General features: G+C 31.2%; 2 protein-coding genes and 1 non-coding gene across 3 annotated transcripts; 1 reads left to right on the top strand and 2 right to left on the bottom strand.

Annotated features, from left to right (window-relative positions):
• Window positions 1–1,284: 1,284 nt before the first annotated feature.
• On the top strand, window positions 1,285–15,804 carry LOC129914536 (carotenoid isomerooxygenase). Its single transcript, XM_055993845.1, has 8 exons — window positions 1,285–1,493; window positions 6,225–6,366; window positions 10,055–10,313; window positions 10,402–10,509; window positions 14,183–14,436; window positions 14,570–15,339; window positions 15,395–15,493; window positions 15,560–15,804. The coding sequence occupies exons 1-8, from the start codon at window positions 1,449–1,451 to the stop codon at window positions 15,731–15,733; spliced, it is 1,851 nt and encodes a 616-aa protein (XP_055849820.1). The 5' UTR covers window positions 1,285–1,448; the 3' UTR covers window positions 15,734–15,804.
• Trnap-agg (transfer RNA proline (anticodon AGG)) lies at window positions 10,550–10,621 on the bottom strand. The gene has a single exon. It is a non-coding gene; the product is annotated as a tRNA-Pro (tRNA).
• A 2,511-nt stretch (window positions 15,805–18,315) lies between the features above and the next one.
• Window positions 18,316–26,842, bottom strand: LOC129914534 (eukaryotic translation initiation factor 4E transporter). The gene is made up of 3 exons (XM_055993843.1): window positions 26,464–26,842; window positions 24,659–26,341; window positions 18,316–21,265 (listed from the first exon to the last, which is right to left on the bottom strand). Exons 2-3 carry the CDS (start codon window positions 26,292–26,294, stop codon window positions 18,330–18,332), a joined length of 4,572 nt encoding a protein of 1,523 aa, XP_055849818.1. The 5' UTR covers window positions 26,295–26,341; window positions 26,464–26,842; the 3' UTR covers window positions 18,316–18,329.
• Window positions 26,843–27,951: the final 1,109 nt, after the last annotated feature.

Raw genomic sequence — 27,951 nt, 5'->3', positions numbered from 1 at the left:
ACAACTCAATCAATATGTCTTAATCATAACCTGATTTCCCTTTGTTCAATTCATATTTTTAATTTTGAGAAAAATGTATATTTATTTAAGAACTGAATAAAATTTGCATTGCTTTTTTCTAAAAATCAAGCCATTATTTAAGTTTTTACTGATTATAAAGATCCATATAACATAAACAAACATCCATAAACATTCATAAGAGCCATAACCCTAGTTATTTTTTTTTTTAATTTTGTCTTGATTTTCATATACAAAAATCAAATGTTTTTAACTGTCACACCCGTAATAACTTAAGTGAATATTTTTACTCTCTAGCGTATTTTCAATTATTTATACATAGTTTTATAAAAACCAACAACATACATATATACATTGCTGTATATATGTATATGTGACACGCAAAAGTGTCACACCCGTAACGATGCAAAAATATATTGAGACTATCTAAAAAACCTTTTCTCTGCTATATCTATTAAGACTGTGCGCACAGTCTCTTTCTTTACGTGTATGTAGTTTGCTCTAATTAATATCTTCTACGTCACAAACAAACATTGAAATACGTTTTCAAGTCCATTCACAAATATCGATGTCAGTAAGGGTAGGTATAAGTAATAAATACGTACCTATATACACTCACTGGCATAATCTATTTTTGTTTCTCATTTCTCAGATTACAATTTATTCAACAAGTCAAGGTCGAACTAGGTAGACCGCATGACCACTTGCCTCGGCCAGTTGGTATCTACCCCACATAAAGAATTCAAAGAATCAGTAAAATAAGCATATTGCTGAAACAAAACAACAAAGAAAAAACAAAAAAAAAAAAACGTCTGCGCAAAGATCCATCACTTCGGCATAGTTTAGAAGCTTAGAGAACATTATCATGGGTATTGGGTGTGCATAAGAAACCCCTAAAGTTTGTTGCCATCGTCGTCGTCGTCGTCGTCGACTCTATGGATAAGTCAAAGTCTAATTGAATGGGACGCATTGATGTTATTAACATGAACGTAAAAGGAAAGCTTATTTTTGCACACCCTACACTACCATCCGACCCTCTGTTGGAACTCAAGTATAGGTAGTGTAGGAGGTTCAGTAGCTAGCTAGCGGTATGGTTTTGTATTAAATCATCTCCATATAGACTACTGCCCTTCTAGAATATAAGGGGATGGATTTATTTGCCACTACTCTTCAAGGTATAGGTAACGAGTATAGGTATTTTGCATGCATATGACTGTATGGAAATAAATATTTTTTGAAATTATTTTTATTCAGTTTACAGTAAGATTTCAGCGGATACAGTTGTAACGGTCTTTAAATATAACAAAACCGAATTCTTGGCTTGAAGTCGTGTTTAACAAATTTAATTAATAATAATAATAAGCTCTTGGAAATTTTTAATTAGAAACCTGAAGTGCATAAAGGATATTCGAAGGATTACAGTTCCAAAGATGGGCGATGGAGTTTTGAAGAGTTTTATTCGAGATATTTTTGCGGTCAGTTGTAGTTTTTATTTATGTTGGTTTATGGTTTACTTCGAAACAGAAATTGAATACAACTTATAAATTATGAATGCTGAGTAAAATATTATAAAAGAAAAGATTCCAACGAGCGGTCATTGTTGGAAATTTTCTATTCCGCCAGTTTTTGTTTCGCAATTTCATCCCTTTGAATAAATTGGTTTCGCAGTTTTTTTTAAAGATTTTTTTTTTTGAAACGTTAACACGTTGCAAAACTAGATATTATCCCACATTTTTTTATTTTTCTGTTTTTATCTCACATTGCGATTTACCTATTTGTGTGCCGTTATTTAGCATTTGAATTAAATTGTTTAAAAAAAGTGGCAAAATGTAATTTTTGCGAAGTTACTCAAATATTTGCAAAATTACTCTAATTTTTGCAAAATATGTAACTCTTTGCTAAAATAAATTTTAGCAAAGCAACACTTTGCTATTTAAAAATAAGAGAGACAGAAAAGTGCGAATCAAATATTGTGAAATGATAACTGTCCGACGTAAATCATGAGTTAAAAGAAAACTTGCGAAATAAAAGCTGAAAGATAAATGTGTATGTACCTATGTACTTATTTGTGATAATTTCGTATGAAATGGCATGATCCCTAGAGTAATGCATTTGTAAAAATATGTGTAATTTCTGCTTTTTTAACATAAAAGTGACTTATGAAAATCATACTAAATCTTTATCATTGAAGTTATGTGCGTAATAAGTGAGATAGCTTTTAATATCAATATCGAATATAACAATTAAAGATTCTGGATTGATTTTAAAATGTCAATTTAATTTTTTTATTAATTGATTTTTAAAAAGTATTAAGTTAAAATGGTCACAACGCTGATCGACAGTTTGAGGAAATTGCGACTCACACTGGTGACGCGAATTCGATCAGTTTCATTTTCATGGAAAATTCCGGGTTAAAAGTCAATTCATATTCAAAAATTTGCCTATTAACATCTCCTTTTTAGTGTCCAAGTGGGCATATAATTTAGCAAAAAGTAGAATTGAGTTCAGTTCCAACCTTGTGCACAATTTCCAGGAGTTTCAAGCCAATTTTGAGCTATTCGAAAAGTCTGCTGATCACCGTTTGGGTAGATAAATTTGTTTTCGAAACCCCTGAAGTTGCATTTATGAAAAAACCTACATATTAAAAATTGTTTCCTCTATCCGAACTCGAGGAGTTGTTAATTTGTATTAGGTAAATGTTAACAAGCAAGCAAATTGATTATAAAATCAAAATGACGTTGATTAAGTACATACTCCTGGAAAAAAATATTACATTTCTTTTTTATACCACGATTCATCAGCCAACTCTTATAGAATTACGAATTTCAACTCCAATTATTTAAAGTTTTTATTTTTGTAAAAACTAAAAACAAAGCAAAAATTTTTTTCATTTAACAAAATTTTGCTTTGTAAAAATTTCACATTTATTTATTTCCGTTGTTCATTTTAATGCATCTAACATTTTTTTTTTATTGAAATTATTTAAAAAAAAATTTGGGCTAGGGACAACCTCACAAGCAAAACACCAAACAAATTTATTTCGTAGCTAAGAATTGTTTCAGTTTAGTACCTTTATTTTCATTTAACACAGCTAAATACTAGCTTCAATTACAAACATTATGCGCATACATATACATAACTTATATTAATAATAAAATAATTATAAATTACAGTATCGAATAGAAATTTGATGAGAATTTAACTGATTGGTCAAACAAGTTGCTACATTCCTTATTGTAAAAAATTAAATAAATTAATAATTTTATTTAGACCCAATTTTTCAATCTTCTAATAAACAGTCAGTTAACTGTTCGACGAATAAAGTTATTAGGCTCATAAACAATCAGATAAAAACATTGAATTTTTCAATCAAGAATAATTTATTCTACAGAATAACAAAAATAAATTGTCAAATTCAAAAATATTTGAAATTAAACGTCATTTTTATTCATGATTGTTTTTGTTTTCTTGCTTTCCACTGTATTTTTTTCAAAATTCTTTCAAAACAGCTTTGACAACTGACACAATATTTTTATTGAGATTATTCCTTAGAATAATTTTATTCGTCTCTGAAAGAAGCAGATAGATTTATTCTTAGGAATAAGCTATATCTGCCTGTTGAAAAATTGATTTTTTCTCTATCCTTAGGAATAAGTACTAACTGACTGTTTAACTGACTATTGAAAAATTGGCCCTTAATGGAGCAAATCTATCGTAACTAGTACAATAATTAAAAATAAATATGCTATCGGTATAAAACTCCTGTTTCGTCTAGGAATATTAAAGTTGATGCGAGCCAATATTTCCATTAATTAATTTAACAACAAAAGAATAGCATAAATAAAGAGCGTCTGTTACATTCTTGCATTCAGGTGACGAATTGGTTTACAGTCAAACATAAATTAAAAATTTATCTGTTAAAATTTATTGGTTAAAAATACCAACTAAATTTTTTTTATAAAAGAAAAAGAATTAAAGTTAACTGGGAATTAACTACAAAATTTACCAAGCATTTGCTAGAACAGCAACAAAGCAAAAACTTGGAGCTTGTAGTCGGAACAACAGAAATGTAAAATCCAAATTATGGGCCACCTAAATAGAGGTGTAAAATCACACGCCGAAATAACAATCACTCTATGACCGTCTTGTTCCATGAAAGTGCCAGAAAAATACGTTGTACCAAGCCTCTGCAAATCTTCATTGACTTTAAAACAACTGTCTTTTTCATGAACAAATTTTTAAAAAGCATCTAACTCGAGATAAAAATCCGACATGATAGTTAGTTTTTCTCGAAAACGACTGCAATGATTTTGATTAAAAAAATGCATGTAATGTGCAAATATAACGTGATTATATTTGAATACAAAATATTTTTTAGGCCAGTGTTAACGGTCCATACAACTGCTTTCTTTTTGTCTGACTTTCTCGTAAACGGCGTAACCGGATTCAAGGATAATTTTTCTATAAAAACAAAAGGTCTTTAAATTCTTATAGCAACTGCATTTTATTTTTGTATTCAAAGGTTTTCAATCGAAAGTGATCTAAACAAAATATTGGACCTAAGTAACATTTTTAAAAATTTGAGTTAAGTTTTTTTCGTCCATAGAAAATCTTTGAAAAGCAATATGAAATGTGGTCTTGTTCAAGCTTTTTGAATCGAATACTTTTTTAAAATGAAAGAAAGATATACAAACAAGCTACTAGGGGGAAGAAGAAAAAACATCATGTTTACTTTTTTGTACTTTTTTGACTTTGTGTTTTGATGTAGTTCAGGCTTAAGAACCTTAATCATCTTAGCCCCAATTTATTCACACTCCATTAAATTTAAAGTCTCCATTAAAAACGGGAAATTTTAAAATTTGTATGTGATTTGACAGATTTATTATTTTTAATGGGGTCTTTAAATATAATGGAGAGTGAATAAATTGGGCCTAGGTGCTTCAGTTGTTTTTTAATACTGATTAGCTACAAATCCAAACTTAAAATAAATTCCGACCATTCGAATGAATACCTGTATTTCCATGAATTTGAATCAATATTCTTTATGCCATGAAAAGAAAAATATCAATTATGTGAACCTCGAATAAAAGAATCAAGGTAGGTAATATGTTTTAAAACTTCATGAACATTTCTATTTTTCATTTTAAGGACACAATATTCACTTGTTGAAAACTTCTTTAAGCCACCTGTCCTTCCTTTTATTTTTTTCATTTTTCTCATATTTTTTTGTGCATTCTAGCGTTTATTCAATTAATGGTTCACACAACATACATAATACTTACATTGTCAAACATTTGTACAATTATATATAAACCTGTATAAGACAGCTAACACGTGTTTTTTTAATATTGAACGTGAGCCAATATATTCTTCAACGATTTAAAAGTTGAATAGCGATGGCATGAAACTTATCCTTGTTAGCAATGGTGTGTTGCTGTTAATAAGCTTAAGGGAGAGATTTTCACAGATTTATTGGTAGATTTATTCATGTGAATGTGAATCGAATGATGCAATGAATGATGAAATTTTGTATTTTTGCGATGTGTATTTTTACGGTAATACAAAAGGTTTATAATGTTCGTTAATCGGGTGAGGTGTTAAAGGTTTTATATTTAAGGGCTAAGAACGGAAGGCCTTGAGGGAATAATCGTATTAACGAGAAATGTTATAGGTTTTAACCCTCTTCAAAATATAAATTCAAACAAAGCTATTATTTTTATTGTTTTGCTTTTGTTAAAAACTTTCGCCACACATAAAATCAATTTGAATTTAATTCGCGCTTCCAACCTCCTTAAAAATTTGTACATTTAAACATTCACCCTTTTGCAAATAAAATTATATAATAAAATTATATAATTATAATAAACGAACTTTTGCAAATCAAATTCACCTTTTATGAGAAATTAATTTTTCATATACCTAATAAATGTGAGAAAACAATGTGAATTGCATGGGGTGAAATAAATAAAAATATTTTTCTAATACATAAGGTGAATTTGGTTTGCAAAATGGTAACTTCAACGTGAAATAGGGTGAAATTAATTTTCAAAAAGCTTAATTCACATTAAATAATTTTTGATTGCATTTTTAATTGACAAAGTATGTTTAGTTACAAAAATCTTCGAAGGTTGGATCTTGGATGTCAAAATTTTCATTTTCAAAATATTTACAAAACATTGAAAAAACAATCAAAATTTATTTTTTAGGTTAAATATGACGCCAGCTTAAATGACCCGGAATCAGAACGCATTGATGGAAGTGGACAGTGTTTCCCTAACTGTGCATCAGATGTATGGCTACGATCTTGCAAGGAAGAAGTTATTGAGCCAATTGAAGGGAAAGTCAAAGGTAAAGTTCACTGATGATTTATTGAACGTTAAAATCAACCTAATCATGCGTTTTTCCGAAGCTTTTTTCCCTAAATACCCGATAAGTCGAAAAAAACTTTTATTAATATAAATGTACCTATAATACTATCTATGATGTATTGATTAAAACAACATTTGTTTAACTTTATATTAAAGTTCTTTTCATGATGTATGGCGTATGAGTACTTTTTTTTACAAAAATAATTCAATACATTTTCGGCAATTTTTTTTTTAATTTTATGTGTTAATTTCAGGTATACTATTATTATTGTATTCCGATTAATACATATGTGCCCTTAATTATGAAAGTGGACTAAGTCACTTATAAAAATGCCATCACATCTAGCCTAAAAATAATTATTATTTAAAGGGTGAAGTTTATTTGAAAGCGAAATTGCAGTAAATAAAGTTCTTTATTGCTCCTCTAGTGATTTCATAATAGAAATATAATTAAATCGTTATAAGAAAATTATTATGTAAGTTTTTCTTTAAACAATGCAAAAAGTCACTTAGTCCCCTTTTATAATCATGGGCACATATATTTCCTTTTTATTGGCAAAGCAATTATTTTGTATTCAAACAAAAATAATTGAAAATAATAAATTTTTGTACAAAAATGTTGTTGTATCAAAACGTATTTTTAGATTTTCCTCCTTTTCAAAGAAAACAAAATTCAGAGCGAAATTATCTTTTTTTGCATACTATTCAGTCCTTACTCGTACATTAACATGTACCTATGTATACTCAGTGGCGTAGCGTTGTTTTTTGCCCCCCCCCCCTGGGCATAACCAATTTTTGCCGCCCCTATTTATTGAAGTGAAAACTTCTTTAGTATCGTAGTGATTTCAAACAAGCTGAAACGTAAACGCGACACGAACATTCAACTTGTTATAACTTTTTTGCTTTAATAGAAAGATAAATGAAATTTGTACTGTAGATAGGTTATTAAATAAACTATAAATGTAGAAAATTTTAATTAATTTCATATTCAAAATTCTGAGATAACGGTAAAAAGATGTTCTTTTTCTAAACACGTTATATCTTTTGATTTAGTGCACATACAAATTTGATTTAACTTTAATACGCATAACCTTTCATTTGATATATCACAATTAACTGTACGAGCTCTACAAGTTACACAATCTTAAATTTAAAAACTTGAAAAATACCTCAAAACACCTGTGGAAATCTGTTGACGATGACCAGTGTAGGAAGTACCGTAATCTCAGCTTGAAATTTCGACATAGTTGGCTTTAAAAAATTCTTATTTTTTTTCTAGGCATGGTAGAAATATGATTCATACGTCATATAAAAGGTGAAATAACCTTTCAGATGATATAAAATTTACTATAGGTTGTAATTTAAAAAAATATATTTAATGGTGTTAAAATAGAAAAAAGATTGATTTTTTTGCTTTTTTAATGAAAAGTGATTTAGTTTGAAAAAAATAAGCTCTTTTTGTAGATGTTGTGTAGACATGGACGATATAAATATTTTGAGCTGAAACAATAAGCTTTCAGATGATATAAAATTAATATAGGTTGTCATATAAAAAACATGTATTTAAAGGAGATAGAATAAAAAAATAGGTAGATTTTTACTTGCGATATAGGTACTATAGGGCAAGTTTAGGATTCGTAAAAAAAATCGAACTCGAGATAACAATTTTACATGACATTACGATGATGGAGAATGCCAAAAAAGTTGGTCCGGCAATTCTGTCTGTCTGTCTGTCTGTGTGTCTGTCTCTATCTGGAGCTGCAGCCTAAACGAGTGAAGTGATTTTCTTCAAACTTGGTAGTTAGCAGTTTTTTGCGATTCCCTAGAGGGGAAATTGAAATTTATTTTTTATGACCAAAACTAACGGTACCTGCCATATAACGGAAATAGAAAAGTTATTTTTTTTCAAAAACGGCTCTAACGATTTTGATTAAAATTTTTGTGTGTAGTACTACACATAACAGCCAACTTTTTAAATACAAAAAATATTTTTTTGTACCGTTATTAACGGTACCTGTCATATAACGGTTTTTTTCGTTTCTGAATATCTCGTACAACATTAACCCGATTTTAATGAAAATTTTTATACAAAAGTGTGTAAGTAAAAATAATATTAAAATTTTTGAAAATTTTCAAAAAACGCATTTGTTGGTTTTTTAAAAAATATTTCAAATTTTTTTTTTGAAAAATCAATTTTTTGAAAACGGATCAATGAAAAATTTTGAAATTTATTTTTTATGTGTAAATTAATTATTTCTTCAAAAAGGCATACCAACTTTTTTTTTGAAAAATGTTAAAAAAATTTTATATATAAAAAATAATTTTTTTAAAAAACGGCTCCTACAATTTTCAAAAATTTTTTTCTTAAAATACCTTTTTATGCAAGAAATAAAATGGCATATTTGTTTTTTTTTTTAAGATAATTTAAAATGGAGTTTAATTAATTATAAAAACAGATTACATTTTTTTATACTACTTATGAAATTTCTTCAAAATATCAAATTTTAAATTTCTTGAATAAAAAGCTTTAACATTTTATAGTTACTTTAAGCATAAGAGCAAGTACGTGCGACCCCAGTCGTGCAATTTATTTCTTTTTTTTTGCAAGAAAAAATTTTTTTAAGGTTTCACTTCTACCACGTGTGAATTGCACACATGACTTTTTTTTCTTAAAATACCTTTTTATGCAAGAAATAAAATGGCATATTTGTTTTTTTTTTTAAGATAATTTAAAATGGAGTTTAATTAATTATAAAAACAGATTACATTTTTTTATACTACTTATGAAATTTCTTCAAAATATCAAATTTTAAATTTCTTGAATAAAAAGCTTTAACATTTTATAGTTACTTTAAGCATAAGAGCAAGTACGTGCGACCCCAGTCGTGCAATTTATTTCTTTTTTTTTGCAAGAAAAAAATTTTTTAAGGTTTCACTTCTACCACGTGTGAATTGCACACATGACTTTTTTTTCTGGTCTTAGCCGGATGTTGATATTTCGAATTTTGCCGCCCCCTATAAAAGTGCCGCCCGGGGCCTATACCCTCCTTGCCCCTCCCACGCTACGCCACTGCCTATACTGATTCATATTCAGATAAATTATTGTTTTTTTTTAAATAATGCATATTTATAATAAATTTGATTTATTAATTTAAACAAAACCAATCAAAAAAGAAGGCTATTTCGATAGAGCCTAAATGAGATAATTTCCAAAATTATTTTATTTCGAATGAACCTACAATATAACCGTAGAAGACATTATTTAATTTGACATTCGAACTGAGATAGGTAGGTGATTTGCGAAACAATCTAATTTGAGCTCTAGTCGAAAAAAGCTATCACAGAAAAATGATTCAAAAACAGATGCAGTTTTTAATCCGTAAAGATCAACGAACTTTTCAATACCAAAGTTTAAAAAAAAAATTATTATCAACATCGCAGTTGACATATGCATTTTTTAATCTATTTGGGCAATGACCATCATTTCAGATATCCCAGAGTATTTTAGAATGACAACAGTCACTTTCTTCTCGAAAAGTTTCATTAGAGTTAAATTGCTAAAATTTTTAATACCTGCGTTTTTATTGTTTCTTGAGTTTATTACACACTTATTAATAAATTAATTGGAATAGGAAAACAATTAATTATTTTAATCTACCTATACACAGGCACAATTCCAACATGGTTAAATGGAAGTTTATTGCGCAATGGACCCGGGAATTGGAAAGTTGGTGACATGACATTTCAGCATTTATTCGATTGTTCAGCGTTACTTCATCGTTTTGCTATCAAAAATGGTACTGTAACTTATCAAAATAGATTCATACAAACAGAGACTTTGAAAAAGAATACTCAAGCACAACGAATTATTGTAACTGAGTTTGGAACATCTTCTGTACCCGATCCGTGTCATTCAATATTTGATAAGTATGTACCTAAATATAACATAATTCATTCAAAAACATTAAACTTTTCTCTTTGTCAACATAAATTGGAATAATTATATTTTTTTTAGAGTTTCAGCAATGTTTCGTAATGATATGGGTTCGGATAACACCATGATATCAGTCTACCCGTTTGGTGATGAATATTACACATTTACTGAAGCACCATTTATACACAGGTAAGAATAAAAAAAAAAACAAAAAAAAATTAAATCTCTTGGGCTCGTCCGGGATATGAACCCGGGACCTCCCGCACCCTAAGCGGAAATCATACCCCTAGACCAACGAGCCAGTTGATAAATTGATGAATAATTTAAGTTTTGAAGTAAATGACAAAATGAAGCACTTGCAGTTTCAGTTTTGTAAGATTAGTAGATGATAGCAAACATTGGGGTCGTATTTTTATGAGCTAATGAGGGAAATGCACTTAAAGTTACAATTTCTAAATTTGTATTCTTGCAATCATAAAAATTCTATATGGGTAATTCAGTAAGTTGTAAAACAGCACCCACAATTTATTTTTTTGTTTTGCGATACGATAGAAAATTGGTCGAAAATCAAAACGCCCCATTTTTTCCCAAGGAAAATTCCCCTTTTCTTAGATTTCAGCTCTTTTTAAATTAAGTATCTTGGTTTTTCTTGCGATGAAATTAATACCTTTTAAAATTTAATTTTCTTCATGTTATAATGCTAAAATGTTTTCGATATTTTCTACAATTATAGGAATGTTTATAACGACAATACCTATTCAAATATTCAAAAGCTGATGCCTGCAATGTGGTCCCATTTCAGTCAAGTTTTGACTATAGAATTATTCATGAGAAAACATAAAACAAAATTTTGGTCCATAGAAGTCGGCTTTTTTTTGACGTGATAACGTCTTCTAAATCGATGAACCATGGCAGCCAACACAAAAAAGTGACGCCATTTTCTAACGTTACACTCTCGCACTTTCGCAGTGCGGCAAAAAATTTCAATTAAAAATAAAAAAAAAAAAAATAAACTATTAGAGATACAAAAATCTTCTATAGCTTATTTGAAAGATAATAACCTAAAGTTAAATTGCATTTAAAGGATTTGAAAAAATTCCATCATTTAATAGGGTAAACAGGGGTAAAACGTAAAGATGAAATTAGGGCTAAAATCTAAACGCAAAGTTGTAGAGAGTTGATTTTTTTTGCTATAGATAGATGAGACTAATTTAAGAATAACTGCATTTAAGAAAAAATTCTAAAAAATTTTGAAACTAAGCTATAACGTTTTGTTTGAACGTTGTACACGTGTTGAAGCTATGACAAAATGATGATTTTGGGTAAAGAAAATTTTTTTTTGACAATTCTAAAGATGCCAGGTGAAAGATGAGGGAAAAAAATTAGGCGTCTCTTACGGATTTTTTTCCAACACTCTGCGTTTCGAAATATGAATTTTTGAAAATCACCTTGTTTTTTAGGGGTATTTTTGGGTAATTTTTGATAAACTTATAGGATATGTAGGTTTTGGCCTTATTCATACATGTGCAAAAAACTAGAATCGTTTAGTGAGTTTTGACTGAATAACGGAAGAAACAAGTTTAAAAAAAAACACGTTTTTTGACCGTTTTCAACCGATTTTCATCGTTTTTTCTTTTTATTTTTTTTTTCTTTAATAGATACAGGAATAAAGTAATGGAGTAATAATAGACCATGACCACGACTAAATGTGTGCGAAGTTTCAATCATTTTCGTAAACACAATTTTGAGATAACGGTAAAATAAAATTGTAGAATTCAACAAGTTATAACTTTTGACCAAGAGCAGATAGAAATTTTATTAAACTTTTATGAGCATCCTCATACAATTACCTTTCGTTTGGTATATCACCCATAACGGTAGACTAACTACATGCTACACAATGTTAAATCAACTTGCGAAAAACCTCAAAACACCAGTGGAGATCTGTTGCCCCCCGAACAGCAACCAGTGTGGGAAGTACCGTAATCTCAGTCTGGAAATTCGACATGGTTGACTTTAAAATATTCTAACTTCTCTTGTAGGCATCTTTGAAATGAGATTGATATGTCATATGAAAGGTGAAATAATAAGCTTTCACGTGGTATACAATTTTTTATAGATTCTCAAACAAAAAAATTGATTCCATAGCCTGAGAACATAAAAATTAATGTTTTTTTTTGCTTTTTTTAATGAAATTTGATGGAGTTCAAAAAATTCTAGCTCTTTTTGCAGATGTCTCATAGACCTGATCGATAAATATATTTTGAGCTAAGACAATAAGAAAATAAGATGGTATTTATTTTTTATAGGTTGTTAGGGGAAAAAATAGAATTAATGACATTAGAAGATAAAAATTCATGTTTTCTTTGCTTTTTTTTTTATGAAAATGATTGTTTTCAATAAATTATTTTTATACTTTTTGTGCATTGTAAAATATAAAAATTGTTTTACTCTTAAGAAGAAATACTTGGCTTTAGAATTGCATTTTTTTTTTTTTGTAAGCTTTTAAAATGAAAAAAATTATATAATGAGAAAATAAAATTATGATGGTTTGAAAAAAGTAGACGCTTCAATTGACTCATTTTAAGCAAAAGCACACAACCTCTTTTCCGACGACGTTATCACGTAAAATCATCGTCCGTAAACCGGCTTTACAGACAACCTTTTTTTTTTGTGAAAATGATTATTTTTAACGACTACCTCAGATCTTTGGACTGGGTGAACCAATTTTGATAATTCTTTTTGCATTTGAAAGATGGCGCTTGCATTTTAATTTGGTTCAGTTCTCATTATGGCAACCATGAGAAAACCGTTATATAAGTTTCGATCCAAAGAAGTTGTTTTTTTTTTATAAAAATGATTATTTGAGGAAATTGATCTTAATTTAAAAATAAAAGATATATTTAAAAGTTTTCGTACAAAAATTTTAATATACCAGTTAAAACATTTTTTTTTCTTTCAAAAGTAGCACCGTTTTTCAGCTGTTCTTATTCGTAGGCACACTTTTTCGATCAAAATAGTTAAAGTCGTTTTTAAGAAAAACAGCTTTTTTCAGTTTTGTCATATGACCGTTAAATAATTCAATTTCCCCGCTAGAGATCACCCAAATCCCTTGACTACAAAACTTGAAACTAATCGCTTCGGTGGTTCGGATTATAGTTTGAGATAGAGAGAGATAGACAGAATTGAGTGGCTCCCTTTTTCGCATTTTATAACTTGACCAGAATTTGTGTATCCGTAAGGTATAACAAAAAATATCCTCAAAATGTCAGTACCATGGCGTTTCCGACCCCTCATTCTTGTCTAGTGCAGATCACTTAACCTACCTGTCTGTAATCGTTATTCAAATAAGAAAATGCAACTTTAATTATTTAAAACAATAAATTAATAAAAAAATGTCACTACCGTGGCTTTGAAAATTCAAATTTCGTGTCTTTTTTCCTATACCTACTATTTCCGTTGTGGAATATGTTACAGAAGTCACTTTAAATTATAAATCTACTCCCTTTTCTTCCTTGAAGTAAGTTAATGAAATTTGAAGAGATAAAGAAACTGCAATGTTCCAAGACAAAATTTCAGTTTAAAACTTTTAATTTAATTTCCTCCGAAAAACACCTTCAGGGGAAAAATTGAATGGACCCATTTGACTCTTAGTTCTAACAATAACGCAAGTCAAACTCTAAATTAATCATTTTTTCACAGGGTGTTTCAGTAATAGATCTAGATTCCATAAATATTCAAATTAAGTTCCTTGATTTTTGGGAAAAAAATACAAATTTAACCTTCGTTATAATTTTTATTATGTTTTAACATCTGCTCATTAATTTTGTTCATATTTGTTTATTTTCTTTTTGTTTTTTAGAATAAATCCAGTCACACTAGAAACCGAAGGTCGTATTTTTCTAAACGACTATGTCGGAATCGTCAGCCATACATCACATCCACATGTCTTAGCCGATAAAACAGTTTATAACTTGGGAATGTCAGCTGGAAAATCTGGGCCAGCATATAATATTGTTTGTTTTCCTGCTGGCGATAGTATGTTCCAAGATGCATATATTGTTGCATCAGTGCCCTGTCGATGGCTTTTGAATCCTGGTTATATGCACACATTTGGTAAGAATAAATGATTTTATATGCTTATTAGTTTATAAATTTTTGATGATTTTTCAAACACTCTCCTAAAACTATGCAATGATTAAAATTAATTTGTTTAATTTTTAATCATCTTTCTTCTCATACTTTTCAGGAATCACAGAGAACTACTACATTATAGTTGAACAGCCTCTATCAATATCCCTCACCGAATTTGTAAAATCACATCTCAATAGTCAAAACTTTTCAACCTGCCTCAAATGGTTCGAAGACAAATGTACGCATTTCTACTTGCTAAGTCGTAAAACAGGAAAGCTTTTGTATACTTTCCGGTCTGAGGCATTTTTCTACCTTCACATCATCAATCAATACGAGGAAGACAATCATGTAGTTATCGACATTTGTTGCTATAAAGATCCATCAATGATCAATTGTATGTACCTGGATAGCATGATGAATATGCAAACAAATCCAAACTATGCCGCAATGTTTCGAGGTCGTCCACTTCGATTTGTCCTGCCATTGAATGGAACTGCGATACAACGTCGTGGATTTACAAAGTCATTCTCGCTGGGTGGTATCAGTTCAAGATTGCAACAAACAAAACAACATGCTCAATTTAAAAGATCTGAGTCACAATATGATGATATTACTCACTTTCCTACCAATAAATGTGAGACCATAAAAACCGAATCTCAAAGGATAAACGAGTTCAAGTATGAATGTTTGGTAAACTTGGTTAAGCTACAAAATGCCAAAGCAGAGGCATATGAAATGCCCGACAAGACTATTATGGTCAGGCCGGAACTACTGTGTGATTTGGGATGTGAAACTCCAAGAATCAATTACGACACGTACCTGGGTCAGAAATATCGATATTTCTATGCGATAAGTTCGGATGTTGACTGCGAAAATCCTGGAACAGTAAAAGAACTTTATTCCTCTTTTTTTTAATTTATTTAAAATCATTTATTTACAGCTGATCAAGGTTGATGTCGTATCAAAAACCTGCAAAAAATGGTGCGAGGAAAATTGTTATCCCAGTGAACCAATTTTTGTCCCTACACCTGGATCTCATGTAATGTTTTTACTTATATTGCATAAACAATTATAAAATATTTATTGTTTTTCCTTCTCATTCAAGGAGGAAGATGATGGAGTTGTGCTAGCAGCTATGGTATGGGGTGGAATCAATGATAACCATGTTGGTTTGTTAGTGCTATGCGCGAAAACTTGGACGGAAATGGGAAGATGTGAATTTCATTCGAGTGGTCCAGTTCCTAAATGTTTACATGGATGGTTTGCCAAAGATATTTAGTTTTAAGTTAAAAAAAATAATTGTTAACGGTTAGTCTAATAAAATCTAATTTCTGTTGTAGAGAAGTGATATTTATTTCTTTTATTTTTTTCTATTGCGCACGTTGTTAAAATGTGCTAAAATCAGAGATCTTGTCAAAGTGACAAATAATGCTGCATTTAATTTATTTTGAATTTTTTTCACTTTTAAATTACCGACGAAAACACACAAAAACCAGATAAACCACGCACACAATTAATTTGAACAATATTTGACCATTTTCCTGTGGTACAGAGCAAACAATCAACAATAGAAAAAAACTAGACTTTAACCAACAAGTTTAAAAAAAAATCACGTATACGTCGCAGTGACCGATCTTCAAAATTGATAAGATCTTTGTTACGGCTGCCTCAAAAATGTAACCAATTTTTTTTTGCTTACTAATTTTTGCTCTAAATGGTTAGATGTATGCTTTTATGGCACATCATCAAACCAACAACTGTACCTACTTTCAATTTCATTAAAACCAACAAAAAAAGCTTGAAGCTTTTCTATTTCTGAATCTAGTAGTAAGACACGACGATAAATAATTCAGTGTCGGAAAAGTGTTTACAACTGCCCAACAGATGAATAAGTTTTTGAAAAGTTACAGAATAATGTAAACAGAAATATTACAGATATGTTACGTCGGATACTTTACGTTAACAAATTTTTTCGCGATGAAAAATAACCGTAAATGAACCTATACTATTTTTTTCTTTGCAAAAGAAAGTAGCGTTACAAAATTTACAACTACAATTTTTCAAAACACAACTCTGGTTTATTATTAAATTCATAAGATATGCCTAAACCTCTCGAAGAAAATAAGAGAAAATTTTTTTGAGTGCATAAATTCTAACCTAAAAATTACATCGACAAAGTGCGGCCGAATTCTTAAAAAAATGCATATATCATTTTGTATTTTCGCTTATGAGAGCAAGTGGAATTGTCCCAAACAATAGGTATTTTCCTTTGAAACTTGACAATATTTTTGTTTTGGCTTCTTGGGATTTCAGATCAGACTGTTATAATGTTATACGCCACTAATGGCATAATTATAAATAGCAAACAGCTAACGGTTTTCTGCTTAATTCGAGGAAAAAAAGTATTTCATTATACAACAGACCGAGATAAGAATATTTTAGTTTATTACATCGCTAAAACTAGTTGCTTACCATCAGATTTTAAAAATGGATTAAATATATCCATATAAACTAAATTTCCATTTTCGTTTGATTTATTCAAATTTAGATAATGGTGAAAACGAAACCGTTTATAAAATCCTTAAACAATACAAATATTCGAACTCTGCAACATATCATAAAAAAAGAACCAAATTTTACTTGCATTTCAATAAAGTTCCTTGAAAGACCTTACATTTGTTAGTTTAGTAATTCATCAAATCTTTCTTTTTTTGATGAAATATTTTACTTTCTATACTGTTTGGTTTATTAGATTTAAGCAGTATATTAGTGCTCAAAGAATATGGACCTAACTCTATAAGAGTGTTTGAACAATTCCATGATCGAAAATTCCACGTATTTTTCTTTTGACCATTTTCGATTTCAATAGTTTTGTGTTCATTCCTTATTTATGGCACATTGATAAGAGGAATAATATAATATTTATACATTTTATTTTCAAAAACTCAAAAAAGAAACTCACAAGTTTGCGTTACATAAATTAGTTTAACATTATCAAATCCATTTAACATTTCTTCATTTTGTGAGCTTTCTTCGTAGCAAACTCTTCAAAACTTGGTTAAAAATAAAAACACTGACACAAAATTTGTAAGCAGTAAGTTTTTTATGTTTATTTATTCACTTAAAATCTAATAATTATACTTCCTTAGTCTTAACAAACTTAAATATTATTTTTTTTCTGTTCTTTTTACGTTTTTATGTTTTTATCTTTATGTTTTTCTTTTTTTTAATAAATTTAAAAAATAAAATGAACTTAAAGTGATTCCCCAATTATCCGATTAAAATGTTTATTATGTTTCTAGATTTTATATATTTTTTTTCTTTTGTTTTTTATGTTTATGTTTTTTGAATATTTTTTGTTTTTAATTTATTTTAAATTTAAAAATGAAAAATAATAATATAATAATATTTATGTGAAGAGAAATTGTTTTTTTTTTTTGTTTTTCGAAGACAGTTTATATCTATATAATATATATAATTTTTCAAAACTACCTAGAAATCAATTTAGGCCTTAGAATTTGCGCCTTCATTTTTTTTTAGGTTTCTCAATGTTTGGAAAATACACTTACTAGCGTATTTTGTGACTATTTTTTTTTTTTTTTTAATTAAATATTTTTTTTCTTTTTATGTTTTTTTAATTAACAATTTTGTTTTCTTTTTTAATTTATTGAGGAAACATTTTTTTGCAAAGAAATAAAAATAATAATAATGTTTGCCAAAATATGTTTCTATAAATATTTTACTGTTATTTATGTTTGAAAAGTACTACCGTTTTTCTTTTTGCTTGATTTTTTTTATATATTTTTTTCCTTTGTTGTTTGCTTATCTTCTTCTTTTTTGTTTCAATATTTTTATATTCTGTTTTGTTTTTTTATTTAATTGTTCGCAGCCGTTGAGGAATGTTGTATACTTTTCTCAAATTCTTCCAAGCTCAAAGCTTGATTCATATTCAAAAGGGGCAACTTGCCAGCAGATGCTTGAGCCAAGAGTTCAGGTGAGAACCATCGAGCCAACTGATTGCTAGTTGGTGAAAGACCTCCGTCACGCTGATAATTGATGATATTACCACAGGCTGGTTGAATGGGATTATTTCCACCTCCACCACCGCCACCGCTGCGATCTGGGCGATTGCCGTTGTTTTGAATTAAATTCATTTGTTGTTGCTGCTGTTGTTGTTGCTGTTGTTGTTGGTGAAGTTGATCGAATTGGTATTGTTGAACTCGTTGCAAGGCAGCACGTTGTTGATACAACTGTGTCATAATTATATTTTGAGATTGTTGCTGCTGTTGTGGGGGCATTGAAATTGGTTGTTGTTGTTTTTGTTGTTGCTGTTGTGAATGACCAAGTTGCTGTTGTTGTTGTTGTTGATTATTGGCGGCTCGCTGTTGTTGAATTTGTTGAAATTCAATTTTAGAGGCAAATGCCATTTGTGGAGTTGGTTGTTGTTGTTGTTGCTGGTGGATTGGATTCAAACCAGCATTTGGCATTTGCTGTGTAAGGTTTCCCTTTAAAATTGGTCGTCCCATTGGTTTATTTGATGGAACTTGGTTGACAATTGCTGCTCCTGGTCCTGTCCATTTCATTGGATTGTTGTTACGAAGCGTTTGATTCAATCTGGAATTATCTTGATGCTGTTGTGGCTGCTGTTGTTGTTGAATTGGTGGACCAGAAAGAATAGGCATACCGCCTTGCTGCTGCTGTTGCTGAGAATGACTGCCAACACCCAAAATCATTCTTGGTTGATTTTGAGATGCATTTGGCTGCTGTTGTTGTTGCTGCTGTTGTTGTTGTTGTTGGAAATGCATCAACAAAGAGTGCATTGGTTTGTTGGAATTCGCATTATTAGGCCCGGTATTGGTGGCAACCATTAATGGTGAAGTGTTTGCAGTTCTAGTGACATTCGATGAAGATGCAGCATGGAACACCCCGCCAACTGTATCCTTTTCAGCGGTCATTTTGCGAAGGACTGAAGTTGGAGTGAAAGCGAGAGGAGTTGGTGAATTAACATGGCGCTGTTGTTGTTGGGTTTTTGCATGCTGTTGGTTTTGAGAATATTGTTGTTGTTGTTGTGATGCATTCATATTTCCAAAGTCATTGGCATCAGCTTGGGATGAAGGTTTATTATGCTGGACTTGTTGCTGCTGCTGTTGTTGCTGTTGTTGTTTTTGAATCTCTTGACGACGACGTCTAAAGTTCTCTTGTTGCTCTTCCAATTTCTTTTTAATCAAAGCATTTTGCATGATAGATTGTGTATGATACTGCAGCTCACGTGGCGATGGAATTGGCTGAATGGGATGATTGATGGGTGGGCCAGGGATAATTAATGGTGGTGGTTGTGTTGGAATATTCAAGTTAGCATGTCCCTGTCCACCGAGAACTGGCGACATTATTTGCGGACCAGGTGGCATTATAACACTCGGAGAAGTGTCTCGGGAGGTCTCTTTTAAAACAGCCACAAGGACTTCTTTTCTTCGTGGTGATATATTGGGATTAGCTAATTGTTGTCCGAGAGCACTTTGAGTGACTTCACCACGTGACAATCCTTGAAGGAGTAATTGAGCTTCAAATCGTTGTTGCGGAGCCAAGAACATGGCATGGTCATTCGGTTGTGGTTGTTGTTGTTGTTGATTGAGAGCAGCTGCAAGTTGTGGTCCATGCTGTTGAACCTGTTGCTGTTGTTGTTGATGAATGAATTTGGTAAGTTCATCATTTTTCATGAAATGTGGTGGTGGTGGCATTGATAGAGCTGGAGGAGGTGGTGGACGTTGCATTTGCTGCTGTTGTAATGGCGCAATTGTTTGCTTTATATTGGTGGGAGGTTTTCCAGCTGGAGTAATTTGCTCGAGGAGTTTCTTAAATGCATCCATGTCCTGTGTCTGTGGTTGGACGAGATTATGACCGATTGGATGAGTTGGATAGATTGGGATATGTTGTTGTTGTGGATGGTGATGGATTGGATGGCCACCATCTTCTAGATTTGGCGGCTTAATTTGGGGTTGCTGTTGTTGAAGTACATTATTGTTAGCAAGGAATTGATTTAATGGGTTGTCATGCATTTTATTTAAATCTAATTGTTCCTTGATTATTGGTTGTTGTGGTGGTTGTGCATCATCTGTGCCAACCTTACGCATTCTAGCTTCCAGTTCTTCCAGGCTTAAGTGGGGATTGGGTCTGCCTGGGGCAATTTGTTTGTTCATTTTACCTCGTTGTAGAAATTCCATTAGAGTATTACTTTGGTTAGATAAATTGATAGAAGTTGGTTGTTGTTGTTGTTGTTTCTCTTCAAGCAACATTTGTTGAGGAGGAGCAGGAGCAGTATCTTCTTGTTTTGGTGTATCTCCATTTAAGGGTTTTTGAGTGGTATCACTTGGTTGACCAAACCAACGACTAAATCGTGAACCAACTTCTTTTTCACCTCCAGCACTTTGTTCGCCAAGAAGTAAGAGATTGTTTAGTGATTCTTCGTTGAGGAAAGCATCAAAATTGAATCCTCCTTGTTTTTCTTCATTTTGACTTTTGGTTTCAGCAGCTTGTTGTTGTTGTTGTTGTTTATCATCTGATGGCTTGCCAAAATTGTTTTGATCATCCTGTTGGCTTGAATCGTTTTTATTTGGAGCACCAGTTTTTGAAAGAGGTGCAGCATCAAAATTATCTGGCAACATTTCACGAGACATAATATTATTTCCTTCATCGTCGCTATGGATAGAGATTTCTTCGTCTTTGTTAAATTTATTTGAACATAAATCATTTTGACTGCCCTTGGGTGATTTGCCTGCGTCATTTTTGTTAGAAGTCTGCTTCGAAAGTCGACCTGTTGAATGGAAAAAAAAAATAAATAGTGAAGGAATATTTTTATGATCAAATGGGATGTTTTTAAATCTTATTTTTGTATTCAAGGCTTCATACACATTATGGAGCTTTAGCCCAAACCATGGTAGGTAAAGCTCAATTTTATGTATCATGTATCAATTTTGTATGTATCATTAAATTTATAATAGTAATAATAACATTATGGAGCTAGTTCCACACTATGAAGCATAGACCAAAAAAATCAACGGCGTGCAACAAAAATTGTACGTTTAAGGCTAAAATTATTCACTGGACCCCCAATGAATGAATGTAGTGTGGGGGGGAAGTTGCACTGCGACCTTAAAGGTCTATTGTGCCCCTGACCCCCAAACAATAAATGTAAGAATGTTTGAGAACCACTAACCATAAAAGTGATTGTAAAAAATAGAATTGTAGGTTTTTCAACATAAATCAAAAAGTCACAAATAATGATTGCTTATAAAAATCCTATTTGGTACTTTTTGTTGTATGGTTTTGTTGTATTTGGTTTTGTTGAATCATAAAAGTATAATAACTTAGCCCTCTTTACTTCAGAAGGAGACAAAAAATGTCTTAAACATTGTATATAACTTCCAGATCAATTTGTATGCTTTATACAGATAATTTGCAAATGAAAGATACATCGACAACCAACATATTATCGTAACTTCAGTATTAAAACAAAAAAGGTTTTAAAAAATCAAATAATCTTTGCGATGTCTCGTAATACAAAGGCAAGAACATTTTTAAAAACAAAAATGATAAAGTTCAAAACAACTGTTTGTGTTACTCATTTCGAGTAAGGTTTTTAAGGGTTTTTGATTATTAGAAAGTCATCCTAATCCACTGGAAAGAAGAGTATAATCAGCAGTCGAAAACATCGCGATCGTCGATACCTAGTAGCTAAGGGTTTGCACGAGGATTTGATAAACACCAATGACGGAGAGGACATCCGTGACAGAAAGCCTAGTATTTGTTGGTTAATTTTTACGTCACTTTTACATCAGATTCTCAACGCGTAGACCATTTTGTTTGAACGTCTAGGCGTAATTTCCCTTATTTTTGTATAAAACCTATTCAGTGAGATAACAAGGGCCATCGCTTAAATCTTACTATTCAGAATTTTGAGAATACGCTTTCTTTTGAATTTAAATCAAGAACTAAAGCCATATAATCATATATGCAGCGAATGACAACGAACCAAAAGGATGCGACATGCGAATCCGATTTTTTTTGTCATGAGTTTTAAGCGAGTTTGAAATTTTTATCACACATTTTTAGTTGCGAGTATCTCTCAACTCGCACATTGCCTCCAACTCTGTTTTACCTCAGAGATCGTATTGTAAAAACACGCAATGTTTATAGCGCGTGCGATACTTTACGTAGGCTTTCGTAGACAATACTTTCCTTCAAAACCTGCACATTCTTGTGAAAACTATTTCAGCAGCTAGTTGTATACGATAAGTTTGTTGGAAAAAGAATGTAAGAACTCGGAATAACTATAAAAGAACCTACAAAACTATTCATCGGCAATAAGGAAGCAATTCACATGCTGGAAACGTAGAAAAAGCATATTAAAATACGTCGTAAATTCATCAATCAACATATTGGCAAGACAATTAACACAGTTTATATTAACACCAACAAAATAATTGGTGATATCTACCAAATCTCTGAGCAAGATTATTTTTCATGAACTTAGATTAAAGCTGGTTAAGGAGGAGTGTTTGTTGTTCTTACAAACTGTTCTATAATAAACATTACACATATTTTTATCGAACTAGAATTATTAAATTAACTGGATTTCCAATTAGAACTCTATGTTAATTCCGAAAATGGAGTTCAGGCTTAGATTCTTATTGGTTAACTCATGGAATTTTCATTCATCGGCGACGATTTGAGAGGAAATCGATGTCACATCTAAGCTCGAGCATTAAAATATGGAAGAATTTCAAAGATAATGATGCTAATTATTTCCGAAGTTCTGAATATTTAATGGAGATATAAAAGAGATAGGCAGTACAATCAAAATTTTAGGTGAAAGAAATTACACTGGAAAGTAAAAGTGCAGCCAGTTTTAAAGCAGAGTGGTATTCATTTACTGCAATGTTGTGATCAAGCCGGTAAATGTCTATGTCATTCAGATACTCCACAGAAGAGTTGGAATACACAATATACTACTCTAACCAGGTTCAAACGTGACAATGGCCTTCATAAACCAAACTTATAATTGTTTTGAAGCTGATCAGTAGAATGTAATTAAATTACTACAGTATGCTTCAACGGAACAGAAGAGACAAGATGAAACAAGAGAATAATATGCGAAGGTTAAAAATGCATTACGAAATGATGGTTAAAGTTAACTAATATAATTGGTAGTTAGGTCGCAAAACAAAAATGCGCATGTTCTAGTTCTAAGTAAAATAGTTTACAATCTTATTGTAGTAAAAATGAAATAGAAATATGTACCATTTGTTTTAAATATTTTTTTATAACATTTTTGCACCTATTTAGTTCGCATGATTTGTTTGGTCAACATTATAAATAACTGAGATACCTGCAAGTCTTTCTTTATAGCGCCAAGATTGGACAGTGGACATTTAAAATAAAAGTTCTTCGGCGGTGTGTCAGGCAAAAACTATACAAATGATGGAACAATACCATAGAGAACTCCTTTGCTTCATCAAAATGTGTATGCAATTTAAAAGCTAAAACAGTACTCATCATAAGCTCGATCACAAAGAGTGAATACAAGAAAACGATTCATCAAAAAACCACTCGAACTCCAGTCCATAAGTTTGGGGCGGTAAAGAATACTCAATTTTCTTTACAAAGACCAAGCCACAGCAGATGCCAGAGGACTTATAAGTCTAAAACAATAAAAGGACAACGCTAGAAATATATGGCAAGGGTCACCAATCGGTAGGGTTCACTTTCAGTTACATAAGATTGATTTTTATAAATCTCCACACCTTAATGTCTGCTTTGAATAAAAAAAATGTTGAATCTCCAAAACGCTTTGAACCTAAATTTTAAATTGCCTCAAAATAACTTTAACATCCTTCAAAGCCCTTTACTTGCTGCTTATATGATCAATGACTTATCATATTACACTAATAAAGTAATAAACAAAAGAATATAAACAATCAGGTTTTAACTTTCAATAACAAAGGCGCGCCTGTTATTGAGAAAATAAACAAATAAATTTCGGTTCTCTTCTTCTTCTAAAAAAAGCGTAAATATCAATTTTTCTTTTAAAATATGATTTTTTTTTCATACCCAATGTAGTTGCAGTTTGTTATATTTTTTGTTAAATTAAATACATATATTTGTTTATATACAAATAATTATTATAATGTTAACAAAAATATCTTACCTTTAATACTTCCACTGCTATTCGAATTCGAATCTTCGACTTCATCAAATCCACGCAACTCAATTGTATCATGCTGTGAAGTTGGTCCACCACTAAACCATTCTGGTTCAGCATTACGATTATTACGACGACGATTATTATTTTCCCCACTATGATTCGGTTTTTGACTTGGAAAATTATTATTAGCATTTTGATTCATCAAATCAGACATAAAACGTCGTACATAATTTGAATTATCTCCACGATTGTCACGTTCATATTCGCCACGGGCAAATGAATTGCTTGATCTACGTGAATCAAATCTAGATTCTTGACGATTAGATGGTTGTGGTTGTTGGTTTTTAACATTACCAGAACCACTTCCACCACCAACATAAGAAGAATCTTTTGATGTTGGTGAACGATGTGTGTTATCATAACGTTGTTGTTGTTGTTGATTTGAAGACGAATTATTTGAATCTGATGAAGCATTATTAAAACCACTTGGCTTCTCCAAAGCTGTGGAGGAAGTAGAATCCTTCTCTGTGGGATAATCCCAATTAACATCTCTCGGAATCAAACGACCACTACCAATTCGTCGTTCCCGAGCATTCGTTCCTCCACCACCGCCACCAGAAGAATTCATATCTCTCTCCCCACGATTCCAATTACGATCTCTATCGTTATCTGGTCTTTCCAACTCTCTATCCCCATCCGAAGAATGACTTTGAGTGTTTTTCCTCTGTGGTGAAACATATTTACTATGTTCTGGATTCTTTGTCGGTCCCTGTGCCTTCATCGGTTCCCCACCAGATGACCCTGCACCTGGAGGACTATTCACCCCCAATGGAACAACAATTCTCCTTTTAGCAAATGCCGGCATCAAATGCGACGACGATATACTTCGATGATCTAAATGATAGTTTTTTTGATGATGCAAACTATCGGAATCATCATGACCACCACTCGAAAGTCGTTGTAAAGTTGACATTCGTGGCGAAGATGCTGTCGTTTCCATTGGATTCGACGACGATGATGATGAATTCTTCGAATATGAAGAACTATTGCTAGTCTTCCAGATGCACAAAACTTGTAGTTTTGATGTGCATTTTGGACGGTAGCGTGAACGTATATCATTACGAAGTAGATACAAAGCCGAACGGGTGTATCGCCGAATGGCAATTGGCGGTCCGCGGCTAATAATCGATGGATCAATTAGCTCGGGGGCAGTTTTATATAAAGATTCGTCCATGAAAGACGAGTCTTTAGATTTATTTGGATTAGTCGATTGATTTGGATTCGATGGAATTAAATCGGAATCAGAAATCGACGTTGGAGTCATGATATTACTACGATAAGCTGACGAGGAAGATTCTAGAGATTGTCTAGAATATTTATCCGTCGTCGTAACGGATTGCAGAATATTTCTGCTATTTGGATTCTTTGTTCTATCGGAATCAGAGCGACGTGATGGAGGTGGTTGAGCATTTCCACCATTTCCACCTCCACCACTAGCGCCACCAGAGCCACTAGCAGAATGCCTGCTGCTACTTGTGGATGATCGATGATGATGTTGTTGGTGATGGTGTTGTTGTTGCGGAGTGGACGTGTCCGTATTACTTGTGCCACTCGAAGATTGGCTATTTGATAGAGTCATCACAAAAAACAACGAATAAATAAACTTTCACCTTCTCCTCAAATTGGCTATGTGAATAAAAAAATTTGGAAAGAAAAAAAAATTCAATAAAACACATTGTTTCCATAAAAATTAAAGAAAAAGACAAAAAAACACTTTTTCACTTTTTCTTTTTTTTTTAATAATTTACCTATTTTAGGATATTTAAAAATCTTTTCTTTCTTTTCTTCTTTATGGGAAATTTTTTTTAAAGTAGAAGTAGACTATACATATTATAAGGAACTTTTTTTCTTCATTTTTTTTTTATACATCAGCTAGAGTGTGTGACACTAGTGAGTTGAGTTGGTGACTACGCGAACTGTATATTGTGAATAAAACATTTTTTTTGATCGAAGTTTTTTTTTGGGGCTAATTGTAATTGTTTTTTTTTTTTTATATATTTAAACTGAAAATGAAATATTTCTATAGAGACTTATACTAATTTTTTAAATAACTGCTTAAATGGTTATTAAATGTTGAGTAATTTTTAATTTTATTAATAAAAAAAAAGAAAATGAATTTTTTTTTCTTTTTTTTTTCTGCAAATAAAATGAGCGACTCTGTTTGTTAAGAACTGTCAAGGAATATATGTATTTGTAGAATGGGTTCCACACTTTTTTGTGGGTTCGATAGAATGAATGGAGTAGATGGGCGGATTTATGGGTGGAAACAAAATGGCTATAATTTTGTATTTAGTAGTAAATAAGTATTATATTATACATTTGTGGAAAGTACTTTTTCAATTGAGAAAAAATTGTATATCAACTTCAAAAAGAATGTATCAGCCGTATTCTGCTATCCATCGGGGGGAATAATCTGTAAAAATTCACCAATTACTGTTCTGCTATTCATCGGGGGTGAATCCAAACTCACGTCGCACAGTGTGGCCGATGGTAGGAAAAGTTGGCAAAAATTATTTTTCTTCGTTTCTAAGTTTGTTATGGGTAAAAATACTATATTAAAGCACAAAACTGAGACAACTTTTGTGAATCTATGAAAAATTATCAAAAACGCACATTATAAGGACATAAGTATCTGTTACCTTTTACTTTGAAGTTGTTTGAGAAAGAAAATTGTTATTTATTTGTTCAATACTTAGATTTTACTGTTTTGTTTTTTTTTTAAATAAGATTATTCTTAAAAATAGAAAAAAAACACGTTATTTTGAATGTTTATGAGGTTATGGTAAAAAAGTGTGGTAATATCTTTAAGCATAGTTTGACGCGGACATCTTCTTCAGAGAACCGTTTCAAATTTTCCGATCTTTTTTCATGTATGAGATATCTCAAGCTGCGCCTGCGTATCCATTGCGTAGATCAACACTATTTCCTTAAATTTTTAGCCACAATGCTAACCGTACACACTTTCAGTTTTGGCTAATAGAATAATTCTGACTATGGATACGAGTTCAGAATTTCTAACACCTTCAGAAAAGTAAAATTCTGTTGAACTGTATTGTCAGTACTTCCGGAATCTGAGAAATATATACAAAAAAATCGTTATTTTTAGATAATTTCACATAGTGTTTACTCAAAAAGGGGCAAACATGGGCACCACTTTTTTAATTGACACGAAAGACGACACTCTCAACAATAAAGGGACACCAAAAACAAAGCGCCACTTCACACCTTTGTGAACT

This window comes from Episyrphus balteatus, chromosome 3 (assembly GCF_945859705.1).
Source record: "Episyrphus balteatus chromosome 3, idEpiBalt1.1, whole genome shotgun sequence".
Classification (NCBI taxonomy): domain Eukaryota; kingdom Metazoa; phylum Arthropoda; class Insecta; order Diptera; family Syrphidae; genus Episyrphus; species Episyrphus balteatus.
The sequence above is the reverse complement of the archived record's forward strand: the minus strand, read 5'-3'. Positions and strand labels throughout refer to the sequence as shown.